The sequence below is a fragment of the Nanorana parkeri genome, unplaced genomic scaffold (genome assembly GCF_000935625.1).
Source record: "Nanorana parkeri isolate BGI_ZX_2015 unplaced genomic scaffold, ASM93562v1 scaffold1533, whole genome shotgun sequence".
Lineage (NCBI taxonomy): Eukaryota > Metazoa > Chordata > Amphibia > Anura > Dicroglossidae > Nanorana > Nanorana parkeri.
In genome coordinates, this window is record NW_017307801.1 from 175,425 (window position 1) to 200,158 (window position 24,734).

The 24,734-nt window shown below is 49.2% G+C and overlaps 1 protein-coding gene across 1 annotated transcript in view; it reads right to left on the reverse strand.

Annotated features, from left to right (window-relative positions):
• Positions 1-641: 641 nt before the first annotated feature.
• Positions 642-24,734, reverse strand: part of LOC108798666 (sacsin-like) — a 25,885-nt gene continuing 1,792 nt past the window's right edge. The window contains exons 3-9 of the mRNA XM_018570443.1: positions 24,264-24,468; positions 23,562-23,644; positions 20,563-20,674; positions 19,365-19,511; positions 17,369-18,770; positions 15,826-15,914; positions 642-11,430 (exon numbers count right to left, since the gene is read on the reverse strand). Of these exons, the coding sequence (XP_018425945.1) occupies positions 656-11,430; positions 15,826-15,914; positions 17,369-18,770; positions 19,365-19,511; positions 20,563-20,674; positions 23,562-23,644; positions 24,264-24,468 (12,813 nt within the window). The 3' untranslated portion in view covers positions 642-655. The remainder of the gene's footprint in view (positions 11,431-15,825; positions 15,915-17,368; positions 18,771-19,364; positions 19,512-20,562; positions 20,675-23,561; positions 23,645-24,263; positions 24,469-24,734) is intronic.

Here is a 24,734-nt window from a genome sequence, read left to right on the forward strand (position 1 = left end):
TCAACGGAGCCCGGGAAACACCAAGGCGGGGGGGGGAGCCAAGCACTGACAGCTATGGGACCGGAAGTGATGCAATCTGCATCGCTCCGAGTCCCATAGAACGGGGAGGGGAAGCGGTGAACGGAGGTTCGTCCATCTCCTCCCCAGCTTCCCGCCGACACCAAAGAAGCCAGCCCCGGACCCGTAGGAGGGGCAACGGAGCCCGGGAAACACCGCGGAGGTGTCGGGCGGGCAGGGACCCCTTCATGGGCCCGTAGAAGCGATCTGGTGACAGCTGAGTCACCAGAATCGCTTCTACTGTAAAGCCGACAGTCGGCTTTACAAGTTTAAACGGCCCCGATGCCAGCGTTGTACACTGTACGTCGTTGGTGGGGAAGGGGTTAAAAAAATGTTAAACGCTGACATCAGATTTTGGTCACCAGGTTTACGTGTACCCATTAAAAATCAAAACAAATAGACACGGAACATAGGCAGAAAAAGAACATTTTACTAGAAATTTGCATATTGTAACATGACACACAGTACACACCAACTGGTTTCCCAAGCGGCTTCGAAAGTACGGTGCAAATAAAAAAAGTTTAACTCAACAGAATATACAAAAACCCAAAAAGACTCTACAGTGTTGGAATGGTCCCATCACCGGCTTCTGAGCACATTAGAGGCGTACATAGCCGGTTATTGTCCGTAAGACGTCCTCGGCCAACGTAATGACCTCCTCCTCTTTGTCAGATGCAAAGCTGTCATTGGGAATTTTAGGCGGCGAGTGGCAGCTGGGGTACTGAGTGCCTCGGTTGTCTACGCCGAGGGCTTTCATTTTGGCCACCGTAGGGTAAATTTGGTGTAGGCCGCTACTGTATTTGGCCACCTGGCGCGCTAGTTGGAGGATGTCCTCATCCTTGTCGATTTTTCCTTTCTTGATATACTGTGCGGCAAATAGCGCCTTCTCTACAGCTTGGTGTACCTTGTAGAACACCCATTCCGTGCACCGGCCGGCGTCATTTTCTGTGGCTTTCAAGTCACATTCCGCTTGCCTCATCCATCTTTCAGCCTCCTGAGGTTTTGGCCGCTGGGTTCCCGTGTGATAGCCCCAGAAATTGTAATCGCATCTAGTTGACCTCGAAAAGCGTTCGCGGTTCTGTCTGTGGTGGGATGCCTCTCTATCCCACTTGCCCCAACATCCAGAAAAGCCTCCATGAAAGCTGGAATGACCGGAATGATTGTTGGCTGTTGCATGGTTACCTGTTCTCCCACCGGATTCCAGTTCTTTGACTTTTTGCTGAAGATATTTAAAAATCTCCGTGGAGAGGACCTCTTGGCCGATGTTTTTGTCTGGGTGGTACTTTAAGTAAAGCCGTCTTATAGCCTTTATCTTCTGATCTTGAGGTAGCTGCCATATTGTGCTTAACTGCAGGTCAATTTCCGCTTTAATTTTGTCCGCGGAGCTTTCAAACCATTTGTCGGAATATTCTTGGGTTGGTGGGTTGTTAAGGGGGACAAGAGCTTTCGAATTATTGCCTGAAAGTCTTTTGAAATGATATAAGTCAAGCACGCTGACGTCAATCATCTCTTCTTGACCAATGTCTATGCGATACCTAGGAAGTTCGCAGGTTCCGAACACGTCGGCATCCAGTTCCTCAACAATTCTAGCATACAGATAGGCCTCATCTTCTCCAGGGACCATGTAGCCCACGTAGTCACCGACCATGAATGCGTTTTGGACACTCATGTCCAAGCAATCGTGCCATTCACAGGGAATGCTCTCTCCAGGTTTTGGCAAAGTGAAGGCATTTTTGGTTTCAAGCTTCTTGGTCCACACGCCATGTTCTTTTAGCACTTCAAGCATCTCCCCAGGCTCAGAGCAGGCAAGCATTTGTAGAATAATGCCAAGTGAACTATCCCTCAACACATTTCCTATCAGTTTATTAATTTCGCTTGAAAGAGAATGCAACACCCACACAAACTTTCGGCTTTTGGCCAGGTCACTGTGATTAAGATAAATCTGACAGCACATGTCAACATATCTTACACAAACTGCTTTTTTGGATGTCGTGCCCTTTAAAGTGGAGTTTTCATATATGAGACTCGTTTGTAACATGGAGCAGCATTTGATTTGTATTTTTCCAAAGATAGCGCTGCAAGTTTCTTCTGCTTCTTCCCGGGTAACTTTACCATTGCTCTGCTTGCACAGGAGGCAAACCAGACCCTCACAAAATATCGGTGAGATGAGAAGTTCTGTGAAATTTAATTTAATTGCGCAGTGTTCACCAAGTTCACATTCCTTGAAATTATCGATAGACTCTTCTGTTATCTCAGAAAGCAATTTTGGGCGAATAGCCACAGGTAGTAGTGAGAGGAGACGTTTCATTGTGTATTGGTCTATATCTGTGTAGAGGAACCTAAATATACTGCCCAGTTTCAGCAATGACATATAAGATCTACAGTCGTTTAGAATCAGGTCAGATGACTCATAGAGTTTGCCTTTTAGATCTGGGAGGTAAAGTGGCCCAAGCTTTTCAAGATCTTTCGGAGTTGCATTTTCCAGGAGCTTAAAAAACTGATGCATGGTCTCGGAGACAGTTTTTATGAGATTAGCGTGCAAAGACTCTTTGTCCAGCGTCTCCTCATAAATTGCTGAAAGAACCTTGGTAAAGTGGATTAGAGAGGCCTCTGCCTGAACTCCAACCTTTTGGAAGAGATTGCTATAGCATGCTAGCAACGGAGGCAATTTGTAAAGATATGGCCGAAAGGAACTGGAATTTTGAAGATTAAATACAATTTGTCTTGCTTCGGCAAGCACGGTATCATTGTCTACTAAAATGAATGGAACGTTTTCAAAGGAATCGCTGTCCACTTCGTCAACGTGGTCCTGAAAAAACGTGTACGCTAATTTTAAGACATGAGCCCGGCTATTGAAATGCTTTCTGTCGCATTGAGCACCACAAATGTTTTTCACGTTCTCGATGACCTTCTGAACAGGCGGCTTAAGATGTACCCCACACTTCTCCAAAAACTCCTGTTTTTTCTTCCCGGTTACACACTTGTCTATTAGAGTCATGGATGTCCAAACCAAATATTGGCTGTTGTTCCTCTCCATTAGTGATCCTTTGAGAGCTACCGTCAGGTGTTTCCCAACAAATGAAGGGTGCAAAGCTTTCAACTCTCCTTTTACATCTGAAGGCATGACAAATGCAATTTTTCCCACCGCTGAGGGAAAATTGGCACTTAGTTTATCCACATTCATAGAGAGCAAGTAATCAAATAACTGTTTAGCTTTGTTAGGCAGGGATTCTGAGGGGACCCTACGTTTTGATTCTTTTTCTACTTGGGTTGCAAATCTGATGACTTCATCTTCTGTAAGGGATTTTTTTATTCCAAGTTCGAGCAAAAGAGTTTCCAAGTATAGTTTAAACCTTTCAAACTTTGTCCATAAATCATCCGGGATAAAATATTCCTGTAGGCCAAATGTAGAGAAGAGTTTTACAGAATGGTCATAGAAGTAGGAGACCTGTTCCAGTGCTCCCCGCTTGCTTTTGATCAGTTTGACATGTCTAAGAGAAGAGTAAATGTCCTCTTTTTTATTATGGAACTCTCGAGAGGTCTGCAGTGACAAAACCAACTCTAGAACTCCTAGTAACTGATTTTCACTGAGGTGCTGCACATGAAGAAGAAGGAATTCGGTAAGCAACTGAAGTGTATCGATTATTGGAATGTTTAATAATTTGGCAGCTTGTTTGTTGACGGAACTATTTTTAAGGAACACAGTCTGCGAACTGATTTCTGAAAGCTTAAGATATTCTGAACTGAACTCAGAGTCAAGAACAAAAATCTTTTGGAATCCATTCAGACTTTGTCTTTTGCCGTCACTGGTTTCAAACAAAGGTAGACAATAAAGATTGTTTATGTTTTTCTGCTTTTTTTGTGATTGAAGTTGTGATAAGATCTTGATCAGGAAAATGTCCAGATCCCAGTTTTGGTTTAACTCCCAGTTAACATCACTTCTTGAACTCAGGTGTTCAAGAACATTCTCAACATTTTCTGGGTCGAGCAGATGAGGCAACAAGAAATCAATGGTGTTATAGGGAAAGAAGGACAATTCTAATTTAGGGAATCCCAATTTAAGCAGAAATTCAGCAACATCACTGCCACGTGGATAGATCACATCTTTGGTGTGAGCAAAAGAAATAATACTTTTTGGTTTCTGTTTAAAACATACCGGCACAATTGCCCAGTGTTTGTAAGCAGAAACAATAGTCTCAAAATGTCCTTGCCTTGAATCATGCTGTTGCTCGTCTATTTGGCTTTGAAAGAATTCCCATAGTTTTTTTAGCCAGGTTTCTTTCTCCTCGGACAGTGTAAGGCCACACTTGCTATTTGAAGAAGACAAGTCATGCAATGGCCCCAAGTGGTTCTTAACAAAAATGACAGAATTCGCAATAGTTAGGGATTTCAAAAAGCCATGTTCCTTTAAAAGCGGGTAATTGTATTCAGCAAACTGGTTTCTTTCTTCTGGGAAAAGCTCAGAGAATCTTAATAAAAATTTTGGATCATTTCTGTCAAAGGTGCGGAGCATTTTATCCATAGTCACTAGTAGAGGAACTCCCTGCACATCAATGGCTTTTTTTGTTGGACAGTTTATCAAGCAGTACTTCAACAGCCCTTTGCAGCTTTCCAGATTTCGAAGAAGAGACATGGAGACAGGAGCAGGAAGTACTTGTCCGTGAGGAAGTAGCTGACAATGCCTCAAGAAGTCGCACAAGGTCTGAGGACTCAATTTATATACAGGTACACCAGCGTCTTTCAGTTCTTTGCATAGAAAGTTAATTGTCCCTCCAAATGCTAAATGCATGTTAATATTTTGGAGTATATAACCAATGTCTTTATGATCTGCTTCAGATAGAAAGATGGGCTCTTCTGCAATGGTGAGTTTTCCAATACTTGACCACTCAACGGAAACTCTCTTTTTGCTTCCATACTTTTCTCTCACTTCATACACCTTGTAAATTGGAATCACTTGTGCTTTCCTTTTGAAAATAGTTAAGTAAACTTCCTTAACTAAAGTTTGCCACTGAGGTGGCACAGATTTTGTCACAGTTGGAAAGTCTTTTAAGTATCTATCCAAGAAACAGCAGGAGTCAACACTTTGAAAAATGAGCGGTTCCCTTTTATGCTTTGCAAATATTTTGCACAAGCTCTCCAGAAGGCTGCAGTAAAGTGGAGCTACAATGTTTGATAACAAAAACGCGTTCCACTCAGTCTTTGGGCTATCACCATCCTCTTTGCAGATGCCTCTCCTTGCTGAATCCACAATAAAATTTGCATTGACATGTACAGGGAGACCAGTTTCTAGAGGGAGAGGCAAGGTGCAGAAAGCTCTACCCTCAATTTCAAGGTCTAGTTGGGCTGCTACAGCACCGTGGGGAATCATTGTTTGATGTAAACGACCAGAAATTCTCTTTAGGGTGTCCATGCTTTCTGTACCCACCTGCTTGGCTACAAGCCAATTGGCTACCCTACTTGATGAATTTTTAGCTATTTGCACTCTGTAACACACTTGGGATGGCATGGTCTGAGACAAATCCACAGAGTTCCCAGCCAACTCGGACAGTTTTTGGTGAAAAGAAGACAACATTTCTTCATCCCTGTCATTTACTTTAGATTGAATTGAAAGGATCTCTTTAATTTGCCCATCAGTTGTAATTTCAGAAAAACTTATTTGTCTAATGTTACTCAAGAACAGAATCATGTTGTCAGCATCCTTCTGTAGTTCCTCGCACATACTTTTAATGTCCTCCAGTGATGAAGTTTGGTCACTGATTTTAGACCTCAACACCGTGTCTGCTGACCTCAGTGGTAGACGGAATAGAGTGCCCTCTTCCAGTTTAAAAAACGAAGGCAAGAAAGTATCATAGACATCCCCAAATGTGATCTTGAATTTATTATTCACAACGAACATGCCGCCTGGACTGGAATCATTTGCAGTGTCCAAAAACATGAGATTAGGGTCAAAGACGCAGAAGGAGGTGTCACCTGTCACAAATGATGGACAATCAGTTATGTGGTATACGGAATTAAAGCCGAGCCCAAACTTTCCAGTTTTGTCTAATCGTTCTTCTTTGCCTCCTATTCCCAGCTGCTGAATTCCTTCGATATCCTGATCCTCAAATTTCTTGTTGTTGTATACGCAAAGAGCTGGACCTTGTAACGGATTCCACTGTGGTCCGAAAGTGCTTTGTGTCTGATGAGTTCTGCAGTCCAACACAAAGTGGATTTCAGAAGCTTCCGAATCATCTGCATTCTGAATGAGTTCCTTCAAAATATCTTTCTTTGACGAGTACTCCTTTATTATGTTCTTGATACGGGTGGTAAGCTGCTCCTTGGCACCAAATTGCAAGACCCACTTGGACAGACCGGAGATTTTCAATTTATTAAGGGTTTGGTGAATTTTGGTTTTGACCCCCAGCGTTGATACCACGGCACGAGGAACCATCTCATGGCAAAAATTTAGGTCTTCGTCATAGGGCAGCCAGGGAGTATCATAGTAAAAGATTTCATCCGCGGGACGCAATATACTTTCCCTGTCCGGTATAAAAACAAGCTGTGCGTCTATTGGATTATCTGCATTTAGCATTGTCAGTTTTTCCAAGCTGTTGTTGATTAAGTGTAATGCCAGTTTGAATTCATTTGCTGAAAGGGGCGTTTCTCTGTTCTTCAAAGCCATCTGTTTCAAAACAGAGAAGTAATCTTCGGTGGAAAATTCATCACGTAGTCCGACGCAAGCCCAGAGTTTATCAAAGGCTTCGTAAACTTTCGGAAGTTTATGCAAATAAGGAAGCGCATCAAAAGGGATCTTCTTTGCAACCACGTTCAGCGGGACAAATTCCTCATCAGCATAGACAAAGGGCATGCTAGAGGCTTTCTCCTTTATTTGGGCAGCATGATCCGGCTGTTTTGGGATCTCTGCATTCAAAAACTTGTAGCATCTTTTAGCAACCTCAGACATTTCTTCCTGGTTTAACAGGTTTGGTGCTTTGCAAGCTTCCTCCAGTTGAGATAAGACAATCGGGAAGGAGGGAGGCTGATGAAGGCCCAAGAAGGACAGCAATGGCTCGGACAGTTTGACATTTCCCAAATGTTCTTTGCTGAGCACTGGTTTCACCAGGCAGACAAGTGCTTTGTGCTGGTAATGATAAATTCCTTTTGAGTTCATTACGGTCAGATTTTCTGAGGAGGCACAATTATTTAGAGCTGGTATTACAGGAAGAAATATGGCGTCCCTCAGTTCTCCACAATGGGCAGCCTCAGGTTCTTGTTGCAGTAGGTCATTCAACAATTCCAAAATGCAGCAGATTTGTTTCAGCGCTTTGGTCCTGTCAAGACTCCAGATATCTTTTATCCTACCGGCTCTTGCCATGAGTTCTGCAATGGGCAATCTGTCCTTCAACATCCCTAAGGTCTGTAAACGTGCCAGTCTTTCCGGTTTAAGAAATTCATCTCCTGCAGGAAAACACCCTTCTTCAGGATCATACAGTACTGACGCTTTTCCCATTGGGTGGATTAGTTTTTTGATGAGCTGCAACTTCCCGTTGGATGATGGAATGCAAGGTTTGGATTTCAGTATGCTGTCCAGCTTTTTATTTTGTAGATCAATGGCATAAAGCACTAACTTATCTCTGTCTTTTGCATGTATGGCATCCAGATTTTCAAGGAGGATCTCGCTGTAGAACCTTTCAGTGTTGTAAAAATTCTTCTGAAGCTCCACGAGGCATCCGCACGCGCTGAAACTTTCTCTCACCCACTGTGGGAGGATTACTGCCAAATAGGGTTTTTCCAGAACGGAGGAAAACACCATCTTGGCAAGACTTTCAATGGCTTTGTTTTGGAAGCCTTCTAGTTCGAGAAAGCAGGCGTGTTTTATGGTGCACCATTCCTGGCCGTTGCTAAAGAGAGCGGGCAGTAAATTCCCAAACCCAAAGGTTATTGCCTGGTAGAAGCTTTTCACAGCGCCTGTGAAGAATGTGTTGACTTTACCGATGTCTGGCCAGAACGTGTAGTAGCAGTAGTCCTGCAAGTCCCCATTTTGATGTAGTATTTGCAACTGGGAGAGCGCAGTGATAACAGCGGCCAGTAAAGCATCAGAGAGCAGCTTCTTATTCCAGTCACCCTTGACAGTGGTGTCCCACAGGCTTTTCCGATTGGACATGACAGCAAAACTTGCATTTATGTGGAAAGGAAGTCCAGAGGACACGGGGAGAGGGAGGAAACAGAACACCATCCCCTTGAAGTCTTCTAAATCTGGCGACCATTTTCCGCTGCTGTGATTTTTCTTCAGAGGAATGGCAAGTCCTGAAATCGGATAAGAAAAGATATTTGCATCTTGCTTGAACATCTGGAATGAGTCTTTGACTCCGAGGCTTGATTGTACTAGGTAGTATTTGTCATCATCTGCCACTGCTTTCCGTACACATATTTTGATGATTTTGGATGTGGTGATATCGGAGGTTTCCATGGGTAGGTTTAGAATTTTAGAGGCGTTTATTTGCTCCTTTTGTAAGAGAACAGTTGGAGGCACAGTTAGACTTTCAAGGACTTCTTTCCGAAGGTGCACTTTGGTTAACTGATCTTCAGGCTTAGCTCCATTGTCTAGACAATTTAATTCCACTTCTTTGACATTCTTTATGAAAATGAGGAGAATATCGGCAAAGTTCTCGAAATCACTCACGAGCATGTTGATCTCTTCCTCGTCGAATGCTTTCTGACAGATCTTTGATTTGTTTGCTTCTTCTTCGGTCCTGAATGGTAAGCGAATGAGAGTCCCATCAAAGTCAAAGGGTTGGGCAAAGCTGCAATTGAACACGCCAATGAAAGGCTGGAACTGGCCAGGAAAAGTACGAAGGGGTTCTGGATTCTTTTGGAGATCCAACTTCATTCCTGGGTTATTGCTCGGAATGTGTTTCTGCAAGTGATTCACATTCGGGTCAAATATGATTATAGTGGATCTGCTCATAATTGCCGGCACATCGGTAATGTGGTACACGGTATTAAAACCCAAGCCGAATTTTCCGATCTTTTGCGCCTGAGTTTCCTTAGTGGCTGCTCCAATGCGGGTAATGTTGACGAAATCCTTATCTGTGAATTTCCTATTGTTATAAGACCACAGCGCCGGCCCATGAGAGCTGGCCATGCCGGGATCTATTAGGGTTTGTCGAGAGTCCAAATTTTCTCTCCTGTCCACTAAGAATTTGCAAACCGTTGCGTCTGCATCATCCGCATTCTGTAAAAACTCTTTAAAAACTTCAGAGTGCTCGCTGTATTCTCGAAGGATGTTTTTAATGCGAAGAGTCACTGGTTCAATGGGGCCCCAGGGTTCGAAGAACTCTGGCTTCAAGACCTTGGTGCTCAGAAGTTGGATGTTGAGGAACTTTGCTGTTGCCATAGAAACCTCATCATGTACAATAAAACAGTTTGTATCAAAGGCACCGGCCAAACTCTGCTTATCAATGTCGCAAAACAGAGTTTTCGACAGTGCCTCCAGACCAAACTCATTGTTTTTGGACTGGACTGGTATAGGAAGGTCATCTGTTCCGTGTACGGAGTTTGTTTTCATCCAGTCCAAGATTAATACTGCAAGCTTCAGGTCTTTGGAAGTGTCAAAGTCAGAACGGGCATCACCCAAGCGCCGTTTTAACACATAGAGTACGTTGACGACGTCTTCGCTTGATAAGGTTTTCTGTACCCCGCACTTGGAGAAGAGATTTTGGTAAGTCAGGTAAGCGGGTGGGACTTTTTTAGTGAAGGAGCTTAAATCCAAACCTTCGGGATAAGCCAGGAAGATTTCATCTGGACGAGAAAAACCATCTCCAGTCCAAACAATGACTTGGGAGAGAAGATTATCGGGAAACAGGTGAAGGTGATCTTGTATATACTTGTAAGTCTTATGAAGTTTCCCTTCAAGAGAGTACGGATCCACCCGAGAATATTTTTCACCGAGGACTTTGAGGCTTTCAATCACTTTTCCGGGAGGCGGTGATTGGCTTAACCCAAGGAAGTCACTTGCCTGTTTTTTAAAGTCATTTGTTAAAGGCATTGCGTGTTCCACTATGTCACAGTAGGTAAAGTCCCGAAGGTTTTCCGGTTTGCCAAAAGCCATGGGTGAATCGTGAATTTTAGACGGCACCCAGGAAAGGCTGCGGAGCCTCTTCAAGTTCTGTGGAGTAAACTGAGCTAAAACCGTCGTTTCATTGCAAACCCTTATGAGCGCTTGGGCCTTTCTTGGGGAGGACATGTGGCCCGCATTGCGACTTAAGGTCTCGGCAATCTGTAAAACATCATCAGCTGTGATCTTGTGGATAGAGTCCTTCATCCCCAATTGTTTCAGCGATTCTAAAACCAAATCTTCCCGGTAGTTCGAAGGGGGAAATTTGTGTGCTTCAAACAGCTCTTTCAGAATGTCTACGTTGGGATCAAAGAGAGCAGAGGCTTGTTTGAGGCTACCGTTGCAAGGCAGGAAGGAAAGGGTACAGCAGATGTTCTTCAGCTGGCCATTCTGACTAAACAGCACATGTCCATTTCTCAAAATCCACAACATTGCCCTCTCAATTTCGGCTGGGTGAGCACTGTAGGTGCCGTTTGGGACGGCTTTTGCTATTAGTAAAGCCATATCTGTGGCACCGAGCAGTCCGATTTGCATTAGTTGGAGAAGCCTCCGGTCTGACGCATCTCTGCATTTTATTACCACATCCGGGAACATCAGGCTGTCCGGGACAGCTGGGAACGCGTCATTGGCTACTGCTGCTAAGTGTCCGGCCGCCACCAGTTTGGAGGATGGGGCAGTGACACAAGGGGCACTGCAGAAAATTGGCAGTTTGTGTAAAATTTGCAGTTCTGAAGATGTTAAGGAGTAGGCTTGGGAAAGGACTTCACAAAACAGCTTGATGTGCGCCTTGGGGGCATTTGTCAATGCTTTTGTAATCTGACTCGAATTTAAATGTCCCAAAGTTCTCAGAATATTATTTGGCGTCGGCGCTAAAAGGTACACGTCCAGGTTTTTGTGCCACAACCAAGAGTTCTTGTCCCGTATGATGGTGCAGCCGGCTTTCTCCAGTATCTTAGAGGTGCAGTCAGCCAAGACGGTCCTGTCTTGGCTCTGTAGAAGCAAAGTTGTTTTCTTTTTCAGCCGCGCGAGTTTGACGTTCGAGGAGCTGTCGGTCACTGGATTTATTGGCACGATCGGATGGTCTTCGAAGAGATCCAGAGTGGGATACCGTTGGAGGAAGGTCCAGAGGCTGGTTATCCATCGTACTGGCGGACTGTCCCGTTCTTGTGGGTTCCAGGTGACTAGGTCAGGATGATCTCTCCACCTCTGAGGAAGAGCTTCGTGTAGTCTTCTGAGAACCAACTCCTCGTTTAGGTACGCAAGATTCCGGAATGTTTCTAAAGAGGAAAAAAAATAGGGAAGGTAAGTATATGTTGCTCGTGGAACACAGGGGATTAAAAAAACAAAAACCACTTCTATACCCTCACTGGGTTTGCTTTAAAGTAGGGATGCACCGATACAGTATTGATACTAGTATCGATATCGGTGCCGATACCGAGTATTTGGCGAGTACTCATACTCTCCCAAATGTTCCGATGCCTAGCACGAGTACTTCCTGTATCAGTATGATGAGAGAGCATGGTGCCGACTTCCCGGCCAATCGGGAAGCCAGGCGCCGTGTAATGACGCAGCGCCCGGCATTCTGGGGGAAGCCGGCTTCATGCTCCCTCGTCATCTCATGACGAGGGAGCAGGGCGTCCCGGGCCAATCAAAAAGCAGGGCGCCGCGTCATTACACGGCGCCTGGCTTCCATGATTGGCCAGCAAGGCGGCTCCGGCTGGGTACCGGAGGAAGGCTGCTCCTGGCTGTAGAGGCCCCGGGGGTGACAGGCTGGACATGCCGAGGTGAGAGGGGACAGACTTTCATGTTAATCGGGAAGCCGGGCGGTGAGTCATTACACGCCACCTGGCTTCCTGAATGGGACTTCCGGTACTCGGTAATTGGTATCGGCGAGTACCGGAAAAAAATTATCGGTACTCGTATTCGGTAACAAAATACCGGTATCGGTGCATCCCTACTTTAAAGCACATCTGAAGTCAACTACATAAATATGTTGCAGTGTACCGATCCTTAGATGTGATTGTAAGATTTGTTTAATTCTTCAGGCTTTACCCCCCGTATTTTTTCTTCACCCAGGGATCCTACCATTGACACACTTCCTGTCCTAGGGTGACAACGCCTACCATACTGCATCTATACAAGAGCAGTGTTGTCTCCATAGGAGGGGACTGCAGAGCACCCCCTTCCAGTGACGTGCCGTGTCTTCTGTGCTGGGTGAGGCATACCCCAGCCCACCAAAGCTCCGTCCCCGTCCCGCCGAAGCTTCGCCCCTGTCCCGACGAAGCCCTGCTCCCAGCTCGGTAACCAAGCTGTGTGTGGGGGGTGGGGGAGGAGACAGGGAGGAGTCTCCCTGTCCCTCACTTGTTCGTCACTGGTGAGGCATCGAGATCAATGTGCTCACCGTTTTGTTTCTGATTGGACAGCTTGGACCAATGGCGCTTTGCAGTTGGTCCAAGCCATCCACAGAGCTCAAGCCTCTAACACAGAGTAGAGGCTGTGACATCTCTTGCCTCACCAAGTTAGGTTACACAAGCAGTAGGGAATCCCGCTGCTGTGTAACCTAACTACCTGTCAAAAGCCGGATGCAGCGCTGCCTGTAATTAACATCCAGCGCTCCGTCCATGACAGGTTACAGACAGGGCAGCCATCAGGGGGGTATGGCCGATACTCATGTAAGGGGCCCGGGCAGCCTGGGAGGCCCTTTACATGAATTTCGGTCGATGGTGAAGGGCGAGGAGGCGGAGGCCTGGCCCTAGCAGCACAGGGCCCCAGCATTGACCGCTCCAGCGGCTCTGAGACAAGCTAGGGCCCCATCAGCGACGCTGCTCGTCTGATGTCGGACTGGCCGGAAGTGACGTGACTTCTGGCTGATCCGGCGGCAGACGAGGCCATGTGTGCAGGTAAGAGGAGCTAGGAAGGAAGGAAGGAAAGGAGGGAGGGGAGGGATGCAGCCCTGACCAGCCCACCCGAGACCCTTTCAGAGCCCACCATAGACAGTCTCAAATGGGCTGTGCAGCATCTATGGTGGGCTCTGCAGGGTCACTCTCAGGTGGGTCCTGTGTCCAGCGCGTCACTAAGCCCTGCATGTCAAAAGCCGGATGCAGCGCTGCCTGTAATTAACATCCAGCGCTCCGTCCATGACAGGTTACAGACAGGGCAGCCATCAGGGGGGTATGGCCGATACTCATGTAAGGGGCCCGGGCAGCCTGGGAGGCCCTTTACATGAATTTCGGTCGATGGTGAAGGGCGAGGAGGCGGAGGCCTGGCCCTAGCAGCACAGGGCCCCAGCATTGACCGCTCCAGCGGCTCTGAGACAAGCTAGGGCCCCATCAGCGACGCTGCTCGTCTGATGTCGGACTGGCCGGAAGTGACGTGACTTCTGGCTGATCCGGCGGCAGACGAGGCCATGTGTGCAGGTAAGAGGAGCTAGGAAGGAAGGAAGGAAAGGAGGGAGGGGAGGGATGCAGCCCTGACCAGCCCACCCGAGACCCTTTCAGAGCCCACCATAGACAGTCTCAAATGGGCTGTGCAGCATCTATGGTGGGCTCTGCAGGGTCACTCTCAGGTGGGTCCTGTGTCCAGCGCGTCACTAAGCCCTGCGTCCAGCACGTCACTAAGCCCTGCGTCCAGCACGTCACTAAGCCCTGCGTCCAGCACGTCACTAAGCCCTGCGTCCAGTGGGGGGGGAGGGGGGGGCCCGGCCTAAAGCCGTGTAAGGGGCCCCCAAATTTCTGATGGCTGCCCTGGTTACAGAGCGGGGGAGGATTTCCCTGCTCTGTAACCTGTAACAAGCAACTCGGAATGGAGGAAAAGCTGTCGGCTTCCGACTTGAAGCCGACAGCTTTTCCCTGCATAATACTAGGTGAGGCTCTGCCTCCCCTGACCGCACGCCCCTGCCCCCTTCCTCATCTCTATAAAAGAGTTGGGAGCTGCTCTGTAGTCCTCAGAGAGCTGGGAGCAATGTAACTGATAGGAGCACAGCACCAGCAGACAGCACAGGAAGTAATCAGCAGGCATTTCTATATATAGAATGGTGTATTGAATCTCCCCACATGGAAGCGATTTGCCTGAACGTCCCGTTTCCAGGGCATGCATGTTGTGGTCACGTGCACTGCTCTCCTTAGACTGCAACTCAAAAGAATCCCTGCCCCTGCACATCCCCAATGCGCATGCGTGCTCGGTCTTTTCCTGGTCCCGTGTCACTCAAACCGCTTGCAGGCGGAGCTGTGTGGGCGGGGCAGTAGCGAGTTGGTCATTTGCACATAGCAAAGAGCTTTTACCCAATGGGCACTGGCTGCTTAAGAATGGAGTCCATAGCAGAAACATGGAGAAGAGGGCGGCTACTAGGGATGGTCTCGATGCTCGAGTCCAACAACAGTTCCAGTTGAACATCGGTAGTTCGTGTGTTCGGCTATTCGCCCGCGAAGCCGATTGGGAAGAGCAGTGCACCTGACCACAGGTCAGCTGCAAGACTTTGCCCGAAATCGGCACAGTGCACTGTAAGAGCCATGACTGGGCAAAGTAATGATGACTTTGCCCAATCATGGCTCACGCAGCTAAGTCCTGTCAGGTGCCGGACAAATGTAAACAGTTGGGCGGAGCTAGCGGTGATGTCACCGCTAGCTCCGCCCAATCGTTTATATTTTGCCGGCATCGGTTAGAATGCGGACGGGTCGGCGGGCATCAGGTTTTTTGTTTCTTTATTATTTCTATTAATTTTTTTATTGTTTTATTTTTTATTTCGTCAGGTCATCCGCGTCGTGGACAACGCTGGACGTCGTGATTGACCCTGGATTACGTCGCTAGATCCATTTTTCTTTTTTAATAAAAGACTTGTCAAAATCATGTCTTGTTTTTTTCTTTTTCAATTAAAAGGATTTTTTCCAAAGGGATACCCCGATGTGAATAAGCCCCCTGCCCGCAGACGCCCACAACCAACACCCCAGGGCTTGTGGGGAAGAGGCCCTTGTGCCCATCGGCACGGGGACAAGGTATTTTAATGGAGTCCCTCCTAACATTCCCACACATCCCAATGGAAGCTGAGACCCCCCATGCATCACTGCACCAAAACAGGGATCCCTTGTGTGTTTCTGTGCTTTTAAGGAGGCTGGGTGTCCTCCTGACAAACCTGCACCCAATTTGAAATCTTCTGCCTCCATGTGCTCCAAGATGGAGACTCTCATAGTTTAGAGTTAGGACCGCACTATAAGAGGTGCCTTGGTGCGGCAGTGCGGCTTTCACATCCTCTGCAGAAGACGTGTATCCAAACCTCTGTTATTATCCTATGTAAAACTAATTCGCAGAGCCGTTCACCCTACAAATCTTTCTGGATGTATGCGGGTAGATTGCAAAAACAAAAGGTTGGACTTTCGTACTGTAATACTGCATTTTGGGCCTCTGAGGATCACAGGAGAGAAGTATTTACTTCCTATGATCTTCAGCGCCACCTGGTGGCCACAAAGCGGTATGACATTAAATACAATTCATCCTATGCTCTTCAGCGCCATCTGGTGGCCATAAAGCGGTATGACGGTACACACCTGAAAAGAAAACATATCTAAGAACATGCGTCTATTCACAGGGAACGCACGTCCAGAAAGCTTCGTAGGGTGAGTTTGATATCATTAGACCCCTCTAAAATTACGGCATCTAAGCAGCACAAACGCACTCACTTGCTTTTCCAACGTTTGTGAAGAACAGACGCAGATCGTCCGTCAGATCTTCAGGAATAAATCGGTGGGCCAGTCCAGGCAATAGAATTCTGAAAGACATGACAAAAACCGAAACTTTGTTTTAATAAATAACTCTAGGCAGCACAATGTTAAAGTGAAAATCAAAAGAGGTTTTGGAAGTCGTATCTTTCTTAACAGCAAGTGAAGTATTTTTGGAAAGCAAAACTTTATCTCAAAACAAAAAAAAGTTCCTTTATTAAAGGCCTTGAGAAAGCGAAATTACCTGAAGGGGAGTTCCTCTACACACAGAAGGAAGCGCCTTCCGCTGCCGCCTAATCGCTCACTTCCCCTCCCGCATGTAAGGAAAGGGAGGGGGAGGTGCAGTGACATCATTGACCTTATATGGCTACGTGGCTGTATCTGGTCAATGACATTTACCTAATATGGTCATGTGGCCATATAAGGGCAATGATGTCACTGCAGCCCATCCCTTTGTTTATAATGAGCTGTAGGGCGTGGCATTGCCCTGGCCTGCAGTTGATTGGGTAAGGGGCCCCATGGCCCGCTGTAACGTCGGCACAATGAACCTATCATCAAACCCCCTCATGTATCACTGGCCCCTCCCCTTTTAGATTGTAATCTCCCATTGTCAGGGCCCTCCGTACCATCTCGTCTTGAAGTGTATTGTGATTGTAATGTCTTCCTTATATTGTAAAGCGCTGCCCAAACTGTTGGCGCTATATAAATCCTGTATAATAATAATAATAATTTGAATTGCCAGCGTGCCTTCATTGTTATACCCCAGGGTCGCATGTGTGACCAGGCACTGGAGTTCTGCTACTTGGGGGGTGGGGCCTGAAAAGGAAGAAGAGGGCCCAGCCCAGTAACCATCGAGGCACCGACATCAGTGGCGTCACAAGGGGGGCTCGCACCCGGGTGACACCATCGGAGGGGTGACACCAAAATGACTGACAGTCATTTTTGGTGCCACCCCCCTCTGAAATATCGGGCACTCGGTCAATGACCGAGAGCCCGACAGTTGCTCGAGAGAGAGAGAGGAGGGGACCCGGTGGCATACTTCATCCCACCGGATAACGTCCCCTCCTCTCTCTGCCAGCTTCAATCACCAAGATGGCCGCCGGCAGGTAAACCGCAGTACCGTGCGATGAGGTCACTGCGGGGTGTCACCCGGTACCCGCACCAGGTGTCACCCGGTACCCGCACCCTCAGGACGCACGTGTGGATACACACACATGCTCAACGTCTTCCGTGACGCATTCCATGGAGGTTGGGTGAAGGTGTCTGTGATACCAGTGTGGAGATAACTCCGGGGGGATGTTCCTACACTCATTAGACCTGAAGAAGTGGCTATGAAAGGTATTCAACATAACAGAACAGGTCCACATGAACGTGACCAACTACTACCGGCCATACCATGACCTAAATAAACGAGGACCTTCACAGGCAGACTTGCGATGTCCTAGATACAGATAATATATCAGTAACATTTCCCCACAGCAGGTCATTCAAGGAGCCGGCTTACCTTGGAAAGTCTCTGCTGTCAATGTAGACCATGGCACTCGACTCCGTGTTCTGGAAGCTTGTGAATTCTCCATTGGCTAATGGCAACAGCTGAAGGTTGAGTAGCTCCTGGTAACGTCCATCGCTGATGGCATACTTCAGGAGCGCCATTTTGTTTTCACGCGGGACCCCGTGCCAGCCGTCTTTGCGCAAGGACTGCCTCACCAGCGAAGGAGAAACGCTCTTCAGCTCTGCGGCTAGTTGGAGAGTCGAATAGACATGTCTGGGGACCTTCACAAGTGTAACCCCCAACAGCAGGAGCACCTTCTCCAAGCACGCACGGATTTTTGAGTCTTCCAAATCCCTTTCCAGTAGGAAAACGGCTTCGGAGGCCGTTATCCATCGGGATTGGTCAACCATCTGGAACACTCTTTCCTTCACCAGGCTTTCTGCCATTTGTCTTGTGAGATTATGCCATACACGTTTGTGTTGAGTCTTTTCTGGGTCTGGCCAGATGCTGTAGGTCACATCTGCCGAAATTTTTGACGACTTGACCAAAGACACCGTATTACGGACCGCATGTGTGTACAATAGAGGCAGGACTTGTTCCACCAGAATATGGTTCCACTTGGCAGCCTCGTCGTGTTGCTGGTCTACTTCTGGCCACTTCAGGCTTCTCCTGTCATCGGTGAGGTCAAAACAACCATTGATGACCAACGGTAGGCCCGTCCTGTTCTCCTCCTTGTCCGGAAGGGGCAAGACGCAACTCAAGCGGCCGCCATACAAGTCCATGCAAGCCTCAGATAAGGGATAGGCTAAGTCGAGCGCGGGTTTGTTGCAGAGCTTGTTGCTCAGCTCTGTCAATTCCGGAAACATGTTTCCTTGAATGGTGGTAGAAGTCACCAACCACTTGCTGTCTTCTTGTTCTCCTCCAAAACGGTTCAGAGAAGTAACTTTAATGTGGGTCTTGATGTCAAGGTCAGCTGACTCGCTCCCAAATGTCTCCTCAGTGGACACTTCAACAGTAAGCAGAGTGGTCAACGCTCCAACGCTGTCAATATTCTTGAGAGATACTCTAGTAACATGGCGCAGGAAGAGGAGGCTGATGCTCGCGTCCCTGATGAAAGACTCAAAGAGCTCCTGAACCCTCCCAGAGTCGTAAATGTTCTCGGAAATTTCGGAAGGGTCAAGGCGAAGAGGGAAGCGGAAGAGAGTCCCATTGAAGTGGCCAGAGTCCAGAATCTCCTCCCAGTCGCCTAGGCCGAGAGCCTCCAGGGCTTCCTGGAAAGGCTGGAACTGGTCTGAAAGTCTGTCTACATCTTCTCTTCCTTTCTCCAAGTTCCACCGACGTCCTCCTCTGTGAAAAATCTCTTCCTGCGGATCCAGAAACCCGATGTTTGTGCCGCTGAAGATTGCCGGGAAATCTGTGTATTCGGGGAGAGAGAGGTTTGAGGACTTAAGGAGATACAATGTGGCCATCAAGAGTAAAGAAGTCCTGATAGCATCTGTACCCAAGCACCCTCTGTACCAAAAAAAACACCCTGCGTACCCAAACACCCTGCGTACCCAAACACCCTACGTACCCAAACACCCTACGTACCCAAACACCCTCCATACCAAAGCACCCTCCGTACCCAAGCACCCTCCCTACCCAAGCACCCTCCCTACCCAAGCACGCTCCGTACCCAAGCACCCTCCGTACCCAAGCACCCTCCGTACCCAAGCACCCTCCGTACCCAAACACCCTCCGTACCCAAACACCCTCCGTACCCAAACACCCTCCGTACCCAAGCACCCTCCGTACCCAAGCACCCTCCGTACCCAAAGCACCCTCCGTACCCAAGCACCCTCCGTACCCAAACACGCTCCTCCCCACTTCACAGCAGATGAGAACCTAAAGGACCGCCCAGCCCCGAGAAGAGGCGAAGGGACCCTCTCACATCACATGACCATTCTGAAGACTTCAACCTATGGACTTTTCTTGACCCTTTCAGGCTACAAAATGACCCTTCACTGACCTGTAATGTGGTAGACGGAGTTGAACCCGAGTCCAAATCTTCCAACGGTGTCGGGATCTTTGCGCTTGACGCTGTTTCCAGGTCTCTGGATCCCGTCCCAATCTTGGTCGCTGAAGATCTCGTTGTTGTAGGCCAGAAGAGCCGGGCCTGAGGGGGGGGGAACCGTAAAGGGAAATGAGGATGAAAGGCAATCGCAAAATTACCTGAAGCAGAGTTCCTCTACACACCGAAGGAAGCGCCTTCCGCTGCCGCCCAATCGCTTAATTCCCAGTGACATCAGTGACCTTATATGGCTACGTGGCTGTATCTGGCCAATGACATTTACCTAATATGATCATGTGGCCATATAAGGGCAATGATGTCACTGCAGCCCATCCCTTTGTTTATAATGAGCAGTCCGGTGGGGGAATGCCCTGGCCTGCAGCTTATTGGGTGGGTGACTCCAATGGCATTTCCGGTTTTGGAGGAGCTCACCCTACCTGTACTCTAACACTTAACCCTCACCTCACCTGTACCCCAACACATAACCTTCACCTCATCTGTACCCCACCACATAACCTTCACCTCACCTGTACCCCACCACATAACCTTCACCGCACCTGTACCCCAACACATAACCTTCACCGCACCTGTACCCCAACACATAACCTTCACCGCAACTGTACCCCAACACATAACCTTCACCGCAACTGTACCCCAACACATAACCTTCACCGCAACTGTACCCCAACACATAACCTTCACCGCAACTGTACCCCAACACATAACCTTCACCGCAACTGTACCCCACCACATAACCTTCACCGCACCTGTACCCCAACACATAACCTTCACCGCACCTGTACCCCACCACATAACCTTCACCGCAACTGTACCCCAACACATAACCTTCACCTCACCTGTACCTTCACCTCACCTGTACCCCACCACATAACCTTCACCGCACCTGTACCCCAACACATAACCTTCACCGCAACTGTACCCCAACACATAACCTTCACCGCAACTGTACCCCAACATATAACCCTCCCCCTGTACCCCAACACTTAACCCTCACCTGTACCCCAACACTTAACCCTCCCCTGTACCCGAACACTTAACCCTCCCCCCCTGTACCCCAACACTTAACCCTCCCCTGTATCCTAAAACTTAACATTCACCTCCCCCCGCCCCCAAAAGAGGTCCTATGATGTTTCACCTTGGACGATATGGAGGTCCTCGGAGTGCAAGCTCTCCGTCCCATATTGTCTTTCATCGTAAGCAAAGATGACTTCCGTGGCTTTGGCATCGTCCGCGTTCTGAATCAGTTCCTGAAAGAAGTGAGAACCCGAAGTTATAAGACCTGGAACCGGAACCCGGAACCCGGAACCGGAACACGGCGGATCGGCTTTTATACGGCCATAGAAATCAATCATATCAGAAACACCCAGATAGCTATATATATATATATATATATACACTAGGGCTGGGAAATCAACTATTCATTCCTCGATTAATCGTTAAAGTTTTTTATCGAAAATGAAAACACTCCCCTCTCCGCCGGCTTTCGGGAGTCCCGTCGGTGATCCGGTGACATCACGGACATCGACATCACTGGACTCCTCCCCCCTTACCCAAGCGGCTCCGTCGGCTGACAAAGGGAAGGGGGGAGGAGTCTGGTGACGTCAATGTCCGTTTCGTCACCTGACTCTTCCCGATCCAACCTGTACCCCAACACTTACCCCTGATCCAACCTGTACCCCAACCCTTACCCCTGATCCAACCTGTACCCCAACACTTACCCCTGATCCAACCTGTACCCCAACCCTTACCCCTGATCCAACCTGTACCCCAACACCTACCCGTGATCCAACTTTGTACCCCAACACTTACCCCTGATCCAACCTGTCCCCCAACCCTTCCCCCTGATCCAACCTGTACCTCAACCCTTACCCCTGATCCCACCTGTACCCCAACACTTACCCCTGATCCCACCTGTACCCCAACACTTACCCCTGATCCCACCTGTACCCCAACACTTACCCCTGATCCCACCTGTACCCCAACACTTACCCCTGATCCCACCTGTACCCCAACACTTACCCCTGATCCCACCTGTACCCCAACACTTACCCCTGATCCCACCTGTACCCCAACACTTACCCCTGATCCCACCTGTACCCCAACACTTACCCCTGATCCCACCTGTACCCCAACACTTACCCCTGATCCCACCTGTACCCCAACACTTACCCCTGATCCCACCTGTACCCCAACACTTACCCCTGATCCCACCTGTACCCCAACACTTACCCCTGATCCCACCTGTACCCCAACACTTACCCCTGATCCCACCTGTACCCCAACACTTACCCCTGATCCCACCTGTACCCCAACACTTACCCCTGATCCCACCTGTACCCCAACACTTACCCCTGATCCCACCTGTACCCCAACACTTACCCCTGATCCCACCTGTACCCCAACACTTACCCCTGATCCCACCTGTACCCCAACACTTACCCCTGATCCCACCTGTACCCCAACACTTACCCCTGATCCCACCTGTACCCCAACACTTACCCCTGATCCCACCTGTACCCCAACACTTACCCCTGATCCCACCTGTACCCCAACACTTACCCCTGATCCCACCTGTACCCCAACACTTACCCCTGATCCCACCTGTACCCCAACACTTACCCCTGATCCCACCTGTACCCCAACACTTACCCCTGATCCCACCTGTACCCCAACACTTACCCCTGATCCCACCTGTACCCCAACACTTACCCCTGATCCCACCTGTACCCCAACACTTACCCCTGATCCCACCTGTACCCCAACACTTACCCCTGATCCCACCTGTACCCCAACACTTACCCCTGATCCCACCTGTACCCCAACACTTACCCCTGATCCCACCTGTACCCCAACACTTACCCCTGATCCCACCTGTACCCCAACACTTACCCCTGATCCCACCTGTACCCCAACACTTACCCCTGATCCCACCTGTACCCCAACACTTACCCCTGATCCCACCTGTACCCCAACACTTACCCCTGATCCCACCTGTACCCCAACACTTACCCCTGATCCCACCTGTACCCCAACACTTACCCCTGATCCCACCTGTACCCCAACACTTACCCCTGATCCCACCTGTACCCCAACACTTACCCCTGATCCCACCTGTACCCCAACACTTACCCCTGATCCCACCTGTACCCCAACACTTACCCCTGATCCCACCTGTACCCCAACACTTACCCCTGATCCCACCTGTACCCCAACACTTACCCCTGATCCCACCTGTACCCCAACACTTACCCCTGATCCCACCTGTACCCCAACACTTACCCCTGATCCCACCTGTACCCCAACACTTACCCCTGATCCCACCTGTACCCCAACACTTACCCCTGATCCCACCTGTACCCCAACACTTACCCCTGATCCCACCTGTACCCCAACACTTACCCCTGATCCCACCTGTACCCCAACACTTACCCCTGATCCCACCTGTACCCCAACACTTACCCCTGATCCCACCTGTACCCCAACACTTACCCCTGATCCCACCTGTACCCCAACACTTACCCCTGATCCCACCTGTACCCCAACACTTACCCCTGATCCCACCTGTACCCCAACACTTACCCCTGATCCCACCTGTACCCCAACACTTACCCCTGATCCCACCTGTACCCCAACACTTACCCCTGATCCCACCTGTACCCCAACACTTACCCCTGATCCCACCTGTACCCCAACACTTACCCCTGATCCCACCTGTACCCCAACACTTACCCCTGATCCCACCTGTACCCCAACACTTACCCCTGATCCCACCTGTACCCCAACACTTACCCCTGATCCCACCTGTACCCCAACACTTACCCCTGATCCAACCTGTCCCCCAACCCTTACCCCCTGATCCAACCTGTACCCCAACCCTTACCCCTGGCACCACCTGTAGCCCAAAACCTAATCCTCCCCCCGCCTGTACCCTCACACAGGAAGTGACCACAACAAAGCCCGTTCTCCGGTATAATGTGGGAAGTGTTAGAACCTCTGGCAGCTTTCTTATGACCGCCTATCCCTCCATCCATATCCTGGTGTCACAGGGACAGGAAGTGAGGGGAAATCTCCTGAATGGGGACACAGACATCAATGGCTGGCGATGGGCTCCACACACACAGCTGGATCACTTACTTTAAGGATCTGTCCTCCGTCCGGGTATTTCCGCAGAATATTCTGCAGCTGGATGAGGAAGGGCGGAGCTCTCTGGAAGAAATCTGCGGAGGAATTCGGGGGATCAATCAATCGGAACTCCTCACAATGTACACAAACCCCTCCCCCCCCCACCGCGGGCTCCGGGGAGGGACTGCGCCCAGGCCGAGATGATGTCATCAGTCTGCTGCAGGCAGCAGGAAGCATTTCCCCAGTCACCCCTCCCCCAGGGATCAGTCTGCTGCAGGCAGGAGGAAGCATTTCCCCAGTCACCCCTCCCCCAGTGATCAGTCTGCTGCAGGCAGGAGGAAGCATTTCCCCAGTCACCCCTCCCCCAGTGATCAGTCTGCTGCAGGCAGGAGGAAGCATTTTCTCAGTCTTCCCTCCCCCAGTGATCAGTCTGCTGCAGGCAGGAGGAAGCATTTCCTCAGTCTCCCCTCCCCCCCAGTGATCAGTCTGCTGCAGGCAGGAGGAAGCATTCCCCCGTCAGAAGGGGCGGGGCGCGGCGGGGCGCAGTGACATCATTCACCTCACGCGGCTATACTTGTGCGATGACAGTTACCTAACGCGGCCATATCGGGTGAATGATGTCAGCACAAGCGCCCCGCCCCCTTTGTGAATGTGCCGCCGCAGGGCAGGGAATTCCCCAGCCGCAGCTGACGGAGCAGGTGGCCCCCCCGGCACTTCCGCGCTCGGGGGAATTCGGGTTCGGTCTGGACTGGTGCAGGGACGGAGCGATGGAACTAGGAATGAGGAAAACCTGGGGTGCGAAGAGGAGATCACCCAGAACTGGATCACGGCATGCCAAAGCGATCCGCAGAACAAAGGGGCACGGCATGCCAAAGCGATCCCCCAGATCCGGATATACCGGCAATAAACATGTCCGCCTCTGCGTGTAATACAGAAAGAACGCTCACCCATCTGTTATCCGACGTCCGGAGGATTTCTTGTGTTTGCTGAAAAGGCAAAAAAATAAAAGAAATTAAAGCGGAACTCCGGGGAGGAGGAGACACAGATCTCGGTATACATTCCATGTATTGTGCACACACAAGCAGCAGCGAAAGTACCTGACCCGTCCCTGTACAGCAGAGCTCAGACTAGGGAAGAGGGAAGCAGCGCGGAGAGACAATCAGTTGTGCTGCATCGCTCACGTGG